At 38.1% G+C, this 14193-nt stretch overlaps 1 protein-coding gene across 2 annotated transcripts in view; it reads right to left on the bottom strand.

The window, feature by feature from the left end:
• Window positions 1–14193, bottom strand: part of myrfl (myelin regulatory factor like) — a 101178-nt gene that overhangs the window by 68992 nt on the left and 17993 nt on the right. For both annotated transcript variants that reach the window (XM_080191212.1, XM_080191213.1), the window contains exons 6-13: window positions 12990–13137; window positions 11693–11888; window positions 10802–10878; window positions 7757–7867; window positions 7385–7475; window positions 6012–6212; window positions 5533–5641; window positions 2668–2777 (exon numbers count right to left, since the gene is read on the bottom strand). In XM_080191212.1, the coding sequence (XP_080047338.1) occupies window positions 2668–2777; window positions 5533–5641; window positions 6012–6212; window positions 7385–7475; window positions 7757–7867; window positions 10802–10878; window positions 11693–11888; window positions 12990–13137 (1043 nt within the window). The remainder of the gene's footprint in view (window positions 1–2667; window positions 2778–5532; window positions 5642–6011; window positions 6213–7384; window positions 7476–7756; window positions 7868–10801; window positions 10879–11692; window positions 11889–12989; window positions 13138–14193) is intronic.

The raw sequence follows: 14193 nt of genomic DNA on the forward strand, positions 1-14193 counted from the left end.
TGAATGGATGTCCATCTCAATCTCCTCCTGAGGTCCCCAGAATCACAGATACCAGTCCTCAGCCAGTTCAATTAATTCCACATGATATCTAGAAATGGCTGATGTCACTGGATAATACAAAGGCTATTATGGGACCTGAGAACATGCCCGCACTGTGCTCCAGAACTAAGTATGCTCCTAGCCAAGCTGTTCCAGTACAGCTACAACACCATCTGCCCGACAATGTCGAACATTGCCCAGGTACGTCCTGTACACAAAAACCTGGCCAATTATATTTGATCATTAGCAAAGCGATGAAAGTTGTCATGATCACTGCTAACAAATGGCACTTATTCAGCAACAACTTGCTCACTGATGCTCTGGGTTCATTCAGGACCACTTGACTCCTAGTTTCATTTCAACCTTGATCCATACATGAACAAAAGATGAGAGATCAGAGTGACTGCTCTTGACATCAAGTCAACATTGACAGGGTGTGGCATCAAGGAGCCCCAACTAAAAAAGTGTCATTGGGAATCAGGGGGAAAGCTCTCCACTGTTTGGAGTTACATGTAGCACAAAGGAAGATGGTTGTGGTTAGTGGAGGTGAATCATCTCAGTCCTCAGGGTAATGTTCTAGACCCAACCATTTTTAGCTGCTTCATCAGTGACCTTTCTTCCATCATAAGGTCAGAAGTGGGAATGGTTGCTGATGTTCATGTTCAGCACCATTCATGACTCTTCAGATACTGAAGACATGTGTGACCATATGCAGTAAGACCTGAACAATTTTTAGATCTGGGATAATAAATGACTAGTTACATTCATGTATTGCAAGTGCCAGGAAATGACTATTGCCTCTTGGCATTCAAATGAAATTGCTATCATTAAACCCCCACTATCAACATCCTGAGGGTTACCATTGACCAGAACCTAAATTGGACTATTGTTGCTGCATCAACATCTGGGAATTCTGTGGACAGTAATTCATCTACAGAACTTGTCCAAAAATCTACAAGACACATGTCAACAGCATGATGGAATACTCTCCACTTGCCTGGATGAGTGCAGCTCCAATGACACTCAAGAAGCTCAACATCATCTAGAACAAAGCAGCTTGCTTGATTGGAACCCTTTCACTTCCCCCACTTCTGACACACAGTGACAGCAATATGTGCAACGTATAAGATGCACTGCAGCAACTCACCAAGGATCTTTCAACAGTATCTTCCGAACCTGTGATTTGTACCATCTAGAAGAATAAGGGCAGCAATATTGGTGGAACACTACCACATGAAAATTCCACTCTAAGTCACGCACCATACAAACTTTGGAATTCTTTCACCATCACTGGGTCAAAATCTTGGAACTCCCTCCCTAACATCAATGTGGGTCTACCTCAACCACTTGGACTGCAGAAATTCAAGAAACTGTTCACCACCACCTTCAAGGGCAAATTGGAATGGGAAATAAATGCTGTCCCTGCCAGCGATGCCTACATCCCTTGAAAAAGATCCGATCCTCAGTAGTCAGTCTTGCTTGGACCATTTAGAAACATAGAAGGTAGAAGCAGGAGGAGGCCATTTGCTCCGCCATTCATTACGATCATGGCTGATCATCCAACTCAATAGCCTAATCCTGTTTTCTCCTTATAACCTTTGATCCCATTCACCCCAAGTGCTATATCCAGCCGTCTCTTGAATACATTCAATGTTTTGGCATCAAATGCTTTCTATGGTAATGAATTCCACAGACTCACCACCCTTTGGGTGAAGAAATGTCTCCTTATCTCCATCCTAAATGATCTACCCTGAATCCTCAGACTATGATCCCTGGTTCTGGACATCCCCACCATCAAGAATATCCTCCCTGCATCTATCCTATCTAGTCCTGTTAGAATTTTATAGGTCTCTATGAGATTCCCCCTCATTCGTCCAAACTCCAGCAATAACAATCCTAACCTAGTTGATCTCTCGAAGAAAGGAAAGGTAGGGGGTTTCAGTTCGGTTGGGCAGTATGGTTGGTCCAGGCTTGGAGGACCAAAGAGCCTGTTCCTGTATCGTAATTTTCTTTGTTCTTTAATATTTAGAACTTGAGAAGATATTTTTCTAATAAGGAGAGTAGAAATAGAACCTTGATGAAAAGAAAGGAGAATGTTGAACATTCCATTAATTACACCTTGGGTATCAACTTCAGAAAACTAACTAGCTTGAACAAGCCAGTAATTTACACTTCAGAAATCATCATCATAATTACACATGCTTCACAATGAGAATTTAAACGGAAAAGTTATGAAAATGGTTAAGATGTGAAAGGCACTTTATAAATCTACTTTCATTTGTTCTTCATTAGACATATCTAAATGTTGTAGCATGTCAACCAAGCTTTTATTTCATTGTGAATCCTATGAGTTAGATTGGATTCTCACTTATGAAATGCAAATTAGAGTTCCAATCATTGTCTTGTATGGTCTTTTTGTAGATCTTTAATAGGTAGGAAATAATCAAACAATTTTAATAACTAACATGCCCTAAGGTAGCTTTTCAAAGAATTAAACATTGTGAGCCTCAACTTTGATTTCATTGCTAGCATTCGAAATGTAAGAGTCTATAGATTGAAGCACAAAGAATTGCCAATATTTCAGGTCATATATCAGTCACAAATATTAGAAATTCTAAATTCTATTACTTTGTCGATCATGAGGAAATTCTCGATTTTATCGCCGTTGGTGTAGGTCACATCCCCAACCTCCCTTACAGCTGATGGCAGGATTTCCTTCACTTCCTGTGCTATCATACCTGTTTAAAACAAAGACCATTGGAAGTAATGCTTGCAGTGTTTGATTACATCCTGCAACGTGTAAGTCTTATCAGCAATGTTTCTAAGCCTTTATAAAACATTTACAGGATAAGATAACATAATTAAATTTAGAACAATTGGTTTTTAAACAGATACTGATTCAATAGTCTAAACTTTTACAGTCTGATCTCCAAGATGGTCATACATCAAGAAAATCGAGTTTAAATGATCATTGGTACAGCAAACCCTAGCAACACAGGGTGGAATTCTCCTGTCCCACCTGCCACAGGAATTGTAGCAGGTGGGACACAGACCATGTTAAGATCCATTGACCTTGTGGTTTTTAGGTCCTGGGGCAAGCCGGGTCGGTAAGTCCCGCCCATAATGTCACTTCTCATTGGCTTACTCTTAGCCATTATGAGATAAGCGTTCGCTACATGATCAAATTTTATACTGACGGTATCACTCTTCTTTGCATATCAAAATAAATATTCCAATTTCACTCAAACAAATTAAATACCAATATCAAAAATCCAACCAAGTCAAAAAAACACAAGCGTGACCCTATTTGCATCTTCTTTATTTACTAAGATAGTTTCTCCTTGAATGCATTTATGAATTCCACCTCAAGCACTCCATGTAGTGAAGAGTTTTGCATTCTTACCACTGGGTAAAGTCTCATCTGAATTTCTTATTGGATTTAATATTTATGACCTCTAGTCTCGGACTACCAGAAAAATGAGGATGTTTTTATTTAGCAAAAGCAAAAATAATGTATTCTGCATAATTGCAATGAAAATATTTGGGAGAAAACTATTTGCAAGGCCAACAAAAGGTTAAAATAAATGGAAAAAGATTCACACTGCAGATAGATGGTTATAATTTGGCACTGACTAAAATCTATACATTGAAGCAACTTCACCTTTCCTATCCCATTAATAGTCCCTGGCCATGTATCCGATCAATCCTTTTTTTTAGTTTTATTTATATCTATGTCATAGGCTTACATTAACACTGCAATGAAGTTACTGTGAAAATCCCCCAGTCACCTCACTTGGGCACCTGTTAGGGTACACTGAGGGAGAATTTAGCGTGGCCAATGCACCTAACCAGCACGTCTTTTGGATGTGGGAGGTCATGAGGAGAACACACAGACTCTGTATAGCTAGTGACCCAAGTTGAGAATCGAACCCAGGTCCCTTGTGCTGTGAGGCAACAGTGCCAACCACTGTGCCACTGTAATCTGTTATTAACAGTCCCTGACCATGTATCCCATTAATCCTTCATTAATAGCCCTTGGCCACGTAACCCAGTAATCCTTCATAAATGGCCCTTAGCCGTGTATCCCATTAATCTGGTATTAATAGTTCCTGGCCTCCGCCTTCACTATGTTTTTCCATGACAGATTAAGAGGATCAAATGGAAAGATGTCATATTAGCAGAAGAATGATCAATTTTACTATTCCACCAAATAGATAAGCACAAATAAATGTTTGAAAACCCCAGAGTTACCACCCAAGAATACATCATAACAAATGATGAATGGTACCCACTTACACTTTGTAAAATATTGGGGGGCATGACCTAGTGGTATTATCGATAGACTATCAATCCAGAAACTCAGCTAATGCTCTGAGGACCAGGATTTGAATTCAGCCACGGCAGAGAGTGAAATTTGAATTCAATTTTAAAAATTTGAAACGAAGAATATGAAACCATTGTTGATTGTTGAAAAAAAATCCATCTCATTCACTAATGTCCTTTAGGGTAGGAATTCTGCCATCCTTACCTGGTCTGGCCTACTCTAGAACCACAGCAATGTGGTTGACTCAACTGCCCTTGGACAACTAGGGATGGGCAATAAATGTTGGCCAGCCAGCAACACCCAAGTCCCACAAATGAATAAAAGAAAACGTACTGAGACTTCAGCAAAGATGAAGCATATCCATTTCAGCTATTTCTGAAAGCGAACGCACTTATGAAACGAGTGGTATCAAACATCAAATAAGAATTAACTGAATTGGATCATTACTCAAAATGATGAAGCAAAATTTAAAATTTCTAATTGCAGAAAAACCAACAGATCTTCTTGCATGAAAATATCTCACACATTGGAACAGGATTCAGTCTTAAAGCCTTTAGTCTGTTTCACCATTCAACAGGTTTATGACCATCAGATCAGCACAATGTATGTTTTCCTGTTGTGACATGCCAATTGTACAATTACTAGACAAATAGAGACAGATTATACAACCAGGGCAGCACAGTGCCAAGCACTACTGCCACACAGCGCCAGGGACCCAGATTCAATTCCAGCCTGGGGTCACTGCGTTGAGTTTGCACATTCTCTCCGTGTCTGTGTGAGTTTCCTCCATATGTTCCCACAGTCCAAAGATGCGTGGGTTAGGTGGATTGGCCATGTTAAATTGCCCTTTAGTGTCAGGGGAATTAGCAGGGTAAATATGTGGGGTTACAGGGATAGGGCCTGGGCTAAATTGTGATCGGTGCAGACTCAATGGGCCAAATGGCCTCTTTCTGTACTGTAGGATTTCTATGATTCTACATTTTGGGATGTGTCCTACTCCTTATTTAGATGTTCATCGCACTGAAGCACGGGTTCATGTATACTGCAAAATGCAGTGTTCAGCTTTTAAATGCTATCATAGAACCAAATTGACATTTTCATGAAAACTTAAAAATAAGATATTCTACTGAACATGTTCAGAATGATTATTAAAACTCGAGTTGCATTACCAGTTTCATGAGGATGATCTACTCCCATTTCTGATGCAAAGTCAGGCTTGTAATCATACTCAACTAGCCTCATTTGTGTTATCCGCTTTAGTTGCTCAGTAGTATCAACCTATACAACAAAAAATTTTGATATGTTATACCCTTATGTACATTGTAGAAATTTAGCTGTGACGTTTGTCCATGACAGCATTGGAAGGAGGAAAGAAAGGTCTGCATTGTTGAATTTTGAACACCATGAGATCTGCATCTTCTCCTTCTTCAAGGGCATCTGTACTTTTAAGCTACTCCAGCCACAGCCATTTCCTCCCTCATTCCCACTGCAAAGTCACTTAAGCACAGTTGTGTATGCTACCAGAAACCTGGGGGGGGGGGGGGAAATGAAAGGAAGTACCACTTTTCATAATAAAACAGAACGGATAATTGTGCTGGCAAGAATCTTGGCATTCTTTGAACACGGTACATGCATTATAATTACTCACCTCATGGATATTTTGTTTAGCTCGTCTGTCAGATGGATGTATGACTGCTCCCATCACCTTTACATTGCCACACACAACCAATGCCTCGTCTGGAGTGTCTGTGTTGATTCCCACTTGGCCATGACAGACAACTGTGTTGGCAGCCTGTCCTCTCTGCCACGTAACTTCACGGTCATTTTCAAACTGACTAGGATTTGAAGCCTGGAAGGAGTCAAGGTGAAAATAGTTACCCTCAAATTCCTGACTAGTCATTTTAGATATTATGTAGCTGCAACTTCCTAAAAAATCAAAGGAACAATTTTGTATAAAATTTTGATAGCCTTCACCTGAACCGTGTTTGTCCTTGTACATGTTGATACTTTTAAAATAAACTTTACTGTCCTCGGGCAAAGTCTTAACGAAAAAAATGACAACAGCGTTGTCTCTGGCAAGAAAACTGATGCGTTTCTCTCCGCTAAGATCAGAATTCGGAAACTCACTAGCATGAATCGCGCTGTCTGGATCTTAAGCACGTGCTGCCGTATCTGCAGACAGAGTGTGCAGGCTCTAAATCCCTTCCTGTGTAACAGCCATCACAATTATTGACTGATCTCAGGAAACCTGTGCTTACTGGCATATTATTTCTATGCAATCTATTGATAATGTTATCTTACAATATGAATACCAAACTTATAGTAACAGTAACACGTGAAGATAAGAGTTTATAACATGAGGAAGTAACTTCACTCCATTGCGTTAAGTAAAGTAAATGCTGGCTAATACCACACAGTGTTGTGTTGGACTCAGCTGCTGCAGGCTTGATATAACAGCAACAGAAATATTGTTACTTAAAAGAACACACTTTCTTGTGTTCAAAGGCAAAAATGTGATAAAAGGAGTGAAATGATGTTGAAAGACCTTGACAACTGTTATAGCTCCATTATGGGGGCAATTCTACACCCACACCCACTCTGAGTGTAAACGGTGACATGGATAAAAAAAAATTTCATGAGAATCAGTAAACAGGATTCTCTTCAGTTATCCCCTCTCCGGTAACGTCACGAAGCTCACACCCCTTATTTAAATACATTTTAATAAATTTGAATATAATTATTGGCTTCCCTGCTATATATTCCTCCCCGCCCACATAAATAATCCTTTCTCGCCAATGTGATGTTACATCAGTGACATTTACAACAGGTATTTGAAAACGCGAGGCAGTCAAGGGGAACAAGCTAGGGGCACATAGGTCAGTATAACCTTGGGTGGGGGACCATGCCTGGACTCATGTGCATGACATCCCTGAAAATCACTTTTAATTTTTAACTGTAGTAATAAATTTAAATATATTTAAAACTGCTTTCTTGAATGCAACCAAATTTCAATATACTTACCCGCACAATTATTCTTTCAGATATGTGAGCTGCTAATAAATAATTCTGGTTTTGGCTGGCAGCATATAGACCAACAACAAGCTTAAAGTATCTAAAGAAAGGAGAGATTCCTATTAAAACAATTATCATTCATTGTTCAATACTAACCATAATGAGTGAACCCTTTCATAAAAATCATGCGTATTCCACAACAAAATTTGTGATTAAAAACAAAACACACTGGAGTCGTATCAGAATCTGAAAAAGTAGTTAATATTTTGCTTGGATCCTTTTTTTAAGGTTGCAATTAATGGAGGATGTTAAATGACATATACATGCAGTAAATGTTTTACAGCTATCTATATATTTTTGTTATATATGGATCACTTGTACCTTTGATCAGGATTAGGTTTGCCTTTCTTCCTCATGTTATTTGCTGTTGTTTCACCAAAGTGCAATCTTCCTAAAGTGATTTTTGTGGTTTGGTCTCCTGGCAAATCAATCCTTCAAAAGAAATATTGAATTTAATATAAACTATAAAACGTTCTACGTCATGGGTGAGGTAATTGATTGGCATTTTACCTAATATGCTACTTTCATAATAACTTATAGTCAGGCATCAAAGCTACACAGAAAAACCACACATGTATAGAGCTCCTCTCTCAGCTGTCAGATTTTGAATATTTTAATAGTGTGGGTTGAAGTCTTCAAATATTTGAATTAATTGCAGATTGGTTTGGAACGTTTCCCACCTTTCGCATTGCACTGCAGCCGGGTCTCTGCAAAATCAGTGGGTAACCTAACTATAAAATTATATTGCTACTCATTGTGAAGTGGAAGCTTCTCTGTACGAATGCTGTAATTGTAGCTTCAATGTTTTCTTAAGTTTATTGGTTGCATACACAGAACTATTGTGTTCACCTCAAATTATTTCCCATATCTTCAACATTTCTGATATTTAAAAGTGTGTCAACACCAACAAATTCATTAGCTTTTGCTTGAAATGCCAAGAGTATCAACAATGATGATGTGACACTGGTTTCAATGCACGTATTTCTACTTTGCACCACTATCTGTCTGTCTGATTCTCTCTGGTTTTCTGCCATTCCATTTATTTTCAGCTGATATTTTTATTTAAAATGATTCACAATTTAGAGGGTGGAATGAACTTGTTAAAATCAAAAGCACTGTAAAAAGGGTTCACTGAAGCAGCTAAAACTCTTGCTCGAGGAAATGGTTGCAGAATGGAAATAATAAGTGCAACCCTTGACATGGAAGCAACAGAGAAACAGATTTCATTCCAGACCCTACAGAGAACAGCACCAACATGGGTGGGAACAAACTGAGCACACAAAGAAAACATGGAAAGCTACAAAAATTCAAAAAGGAGTAGAAAATGCTATAAATATGCAAAAGGTGTCTCATTAGATGGAGAAGAAACCATATATGTTATGTCATATTTTGGTAAAAGGTTTTGGATAATCAATTTTGGATGACGGGATTCTACCTAAAGTGTTAACTTATTTCTCCTTTCAGTTGTTTATGTACAATGTACTTTCACCATTTTCCATTTTCAGGATTTCCAATATTTCCTTCTTTAAAAAGTAGCTGAATTAAACAGGGCAGTCTAACACAGCCAATTTTAAAATCATTATACAGGATGAGCATTATGAACAGTGTATGTTGGAAATATTCCTTATAGTTTCAACGATAGGAAAAGAGTTTTTCTGAGCTGCAGGAATAGTATAAGAAAATGCTAAACTCTGTCCTATTTGAAAAATCAGAACCACATCTTGATATCTTAATGGAAAATTTAGGATATAAAACACAACCAACTACTGTCACTATTGTATGACTTGCAACCTGAATTCAAGTTGTACCAACATAACTTCAATAAAAGAAAACATGGTATAACACTGCTGTACACCTAAACTGTGTCCTAAAGAAAGTCTGACAGTGGGGAAGAACTTTGCTGGTCTACTTAACCAGCATAAATATCAATCCCTCAGGGAAGCAAAATGAAATGTGTCCAAATTCTGTGTGCACAGCCCTCAGTAAAAGCAAGGCAGGGTTGTATGATGTGCCTTATTTACATTATGTCCATTAAACGAACATAGCAACTCTAAAGTACAGCTTTGTTGCCCAAAGTGGGAGGAACAATGGCCCAGATTTTCTCTTGACAAGGCTATAGTTTCATAGATGCCTGTCCTCTTCCAACATCTCAGAATTGTTATACTACTCAGAAATGTAGCGAGGAATTGTACAGAAGCTGAATCCTGATTAATTCCATTAGGGATCAGAAGTGGGAACAATGGACAACAATCCCATCTCACTCAGGGGTTTTAGAAGTCAATTGTTGCCTGGCTGCTGCTGCCTGGCAATGCCAAGGATGAAACTGTACATTGCAGTTATTCACTGGGTGAATACATTGGCCTGGATTTTGCAGTCACGGTGAAAGAATGACACTCATCATTTCACTTATGGGTGGCAGGATAGCACAGTGGTTAGCACTGCTGCATCACAGTAATGGGGGCCTGCTTGGTCATTGTCTGTGCTGAGTCTGCACCTTTTCTTTATGTCTGCGTGGGTTTCCTCAAGGTACTCTGGTTTCCTCCTACAGTCCAAAAGTACTTCTGGTTAGGTGCACTGGCCATGCTAAATTCTCCGTCAGTGTATCCAAACAGGCGCCAGAGTGCGGCGACTAGGGGATTTTCACAGTAACTTCACTGCAGTGTTAAGTAAGCTTAATGTAAACATTAATTTAAAAAACTATCCATAGAATTTAGAATTCATATGAGGAGCATCAGTAATTAAAAATCCAAAACAGCGCAACATCCTCACTAAAGGACCAGGGATCTGTGTGAACAGCACAAGTAAAGATGTGTCTAATCAACTAATTATCTTACTGAGAGATGCAGAGTTCGATCAAGAAGTGTAATTTAGAATATCTGAAGCAAAACGTGCACTAAAAATAACAGAGGTGAAGAAAGAAAATGTTAAATGTTTCTATTTGAAATGTCCAAAAATTGTTAAAATCTGAAAGAATGGGATTCCACATGTGCAAAATTATTTTGTAATTAACTTTATACATTGTTAAAAATTCACTGACAGCTGAATGAACAAGCCCTCAGCTTTTCTGGTGAGTTTAGCATGTATCGAGCAGGTAAATATTGCAACTTCACGCCCTCGTTATGTTTTTCCACAAGACCCTGTTGAAGCAAAGCTTTTGGAGGAACAGGGTAACAAGGACAACATCTTCCTGATTTCTGCATTTAACCTCAAGTGCATTTTGCTGGATGTTGCTGTCTGATTTACCTTTTAAATAGTCAGTGCTGATGGCCATTGTTTTTACTGTAAGATCCAGGCCACAACACAAGTTGGAAAGGTAAATTGCCTCAGAAAATATCTTCCATCTCTTTTGTTTTAAAATCATTTTACCTGACTGGCTTGAAAGGTTTCTTACTCCGGTCTGATTGAGATTGTTCAATGGTGATCACCTGATTTGTGGCCTCAACCTGTGTGCAGTAAGAAATAAATCCTGTAATAATTCCATCACAGTTAGGGCCTCCACAGGCTATGCTCTGTGACACAAAATTAACATAGTATGAAAACATCATAGATATTTCAATTATAATCAATCATTCTCTGAAGAGGAATGGTGTTTGAGCAACGAGTGTGAGCTGCACTGTTCTTGCAGAGAGCCAGCAGCCTCACCACAGGCCAATGGCCTTCTTTTGAACTTAATCATTTGACGACACTATTATCAAACAATCATAGATTAGAAGCAATTGCGTAAAGCAAAAAGTGCAGATTTCATTTTGCCGCTATCTCTTGCATTCAACATTTGTTTACTGGTGATGTATCAAAGTCGGAATTTCAGTTTAACAATTAGAATAATTAAAAATAGTGCTCAAGGAATTTAGGTCAACAGACCTTTAATGTCCTGCCCTTATGATCAATGAGAAGTGCTTACTTTGAAAGGGAGGTTTGAACAAGTGAGTACATCAAACTCCCAGGATTGCAGTTCTTTAATTTTTTCAGTTCTAAAACTGCTAGTGTGTGAATTTTTCATGCCAACGCTTTACTTTCATAGGTAGTCTCCATTAAAACTAAATTCATGTTTGATACCAAAATTTTAAAATAATTTGACATAGAAGGTTTGCTATAAAGTATTAGGATGCAAAATTAAACAACGTCTAATTTCTATTATTGCTGCCACTGTACACTCATGCTATAATTGTGAATAAGCTTTACATTTTAGAGGCTTGCATACTAATTATTTAAATGTTAAAATGGAACTGCAAAAACAAACCTAATTTTGAAACTTGCCTTTACTCCCAAAACTTTCAAGAAGAATGTTTCAACCGGTTTAAGGCCTAGAGGCGTTTTAATATATCTTGGACATCCAATCAAACCGACATGAACCGTGACCTGAAAATGGTTCTTCTTTTGGCAAACAAATGAATCATCTGCTGTTGAAAAATTGAATCCTTTGTCCGCATCTACTCGATAGCCTGGAGCAGGTCTAATTAAAATAGAAACAAAAAACATAACTGCATATGCATACATTAATAATCATAACTTAGTGTAATGATCAAAAATTAAATTGAACACATGGAATATTTTTAAAGCACTTTGTAGCAGGGACTAAGATTCCAGCAACTCCTAGAGCTGCGATCTATTTTTTCAAATCTATCACATAATAAGTGATAAGGATAAAATTGGATTGTGCTTGGTCCTTAGTCCAATTATTAAAGTATAGTTAACATTATATTAAAGACATAGGTCAATGTATGAGTGTCCTAATACACCATTAATCTTAAAAGTTCTTGGTTAAAGTAATTAAAAATTGTGTAATCAGTAAGCTGTTGCAGGCTTAGTGTGACTCACTTATTCTTGTCAGAAGCTTCATATTATTCACACACACAGCACTGTCTTTTGCAGACAGAAGGAGCAACACCATGCATTATACCTTTTTTCCACTAAACAAAAGCTTGGGGCTTTTTCCTGCTTTATTCCTCATGGCAATGCCTTGACCAGGGTTGATCCACCTGGTTTGAATTTAAACAAAAGGGTTGGCAGTTAACTGTTCCCTGGTGCACTCTCCATAAAAATGTCTTTATCAGTCAGAGTCCACTTGCCAACCAATCAGCATGTTCTTTTCATGCAGTATAGATTGTTGCTCCCTTTACAATTGGTATTCTTGTGACTCTGTTCTGATGAGTACAAGACAAAAAGCTTTGACAGCATGTCTGTCTTCAGCAATTAAAAGCAAATATTGTTTGAACAAGACTTAAATTTTGAATTTTTTTTTCCACAGCATGAACTGGTTCATACAAAATCAATGATTGCGTTGATTTTGTTGGCAAAGTTTATAACAGCATGCCCTGTGGTAGAATTGGTTATCTCTGGCAGCAAGCTCTGGATTCCCATGTTTAACTGGGTATATGATGCCAAAGTTTGCTGTAAATTTTACAAAGTAATAACACTGATGTTGAAAGCTTCACAATATTATGAAAATGAAGTCTAGTGGGTAAGATGTTTTGCCATCTGTGGCACTTAAAAAGTTAGTGAAAAAAAATGTATAAACTTGGGAACCAAAAATAAATATATAATGGATACTTACAATTCACTGCAACTACTGTCATATAAAGTTGCCCAGTGATTGGGTTGAAAAGGATTCCATTTTAAACTTGGATAACCCCAGTCCATCGAAACTGCATTCTGACCATCAGCGTCGTAACTATTGATATCAATACTGTGTTCTCCGGAATCTTAGAGAAAATAAATGTGAATATTCAAATACAAATTCTATAAATAAGAATATTTCCTTCTGAGTTAATATTTCACTGAAGATTAAACTAATAGTCCACAGAAGATAAAACAGTCTGAAACCACCTGGAAGTTCTCCTCCAAGCCTCACACCATCCTGAATTGAAAAGATATTGCTGTTCCTTTACTATCTGAAATACCGTCTCTAACAGCACAATGGATGTACCTACACTACATGGACTGCAGTGGTTCAAAAAGATTGCTCACCACCACCTTCGCAAAGGCAATAAAGTATGGGGGATAAATGCTGGTCTAGCCTTTTTTTTAAAATGTTAAAAGAGATAGATGATGTTGTACTAAATCTTCAAACTGAAAGTGCATCCAATTTGCTTGATTAGACGGAGAGATGCAATAAAATGAAAGCAAGTGTAACTAGGTGTACCAGAGGTCACCAGTTTGCACTTCAAAAAAGTTACTTGGGAAGATATAATACAAATTAAACTAAACAAATACTAAAAGATACATGCAATGATTCCATTAAAAGAAATTAGTGCTGTACACAATTATAACAGAAGCTATTTATGAAAAGCCCCATTATCAGAGTTCATACTAGATACATTATCAAAAGATGATAGAACGTTGGATTGAGGCCACATTTGACTGTATCTCAAGGGCAACACGGTGGCAGAGTGGTTAGCACTGCTGCCAGGTTCGATTCCTGGCTTGGGTCACTGTGCAGATTCTGCACAGACATTCTCCCACTTGTGTGTGTTTCCTCCAGGTGCTTCAGTTTCCTCCCACAGTCCAAAAGATGTGCTGGTTAGATGCATTGGCCATGCTAAAATTCTCCTTCAGTGTCCCCGAACAGGCGCCAGGGGACTTACATAACAACTTCATTGCAGTGTTAATGTAAGCCCACTAATGACACTATTTTTATGCTGGGCCCAAGAGGACGATGTCATAAGGGAAGTAAGGAGTGGAGTATTGATGAATGGGGAATTGGATTGGTATATCACTTGAGTTAGTTCTTCAAGTGCAGCCTAAGTAGAAAAGGGCTG

The sequence above is a fragment of the Carcharhinus amblyrhynchos genome, chromosome 6 (assembly GCF_965287045.1).
Source record: "Carcharhinus amblyrhynchos chromosome 6, sCarAmb.v2.hapA, whole genome shotgun sequence".
NCBI lineage: Eukaryota > Metazoa > Chordata > Chondrichthyes > Carcharhiniformes > Carcharhinidae > Carcharhinus > Carcharhinus amblyrhynchos.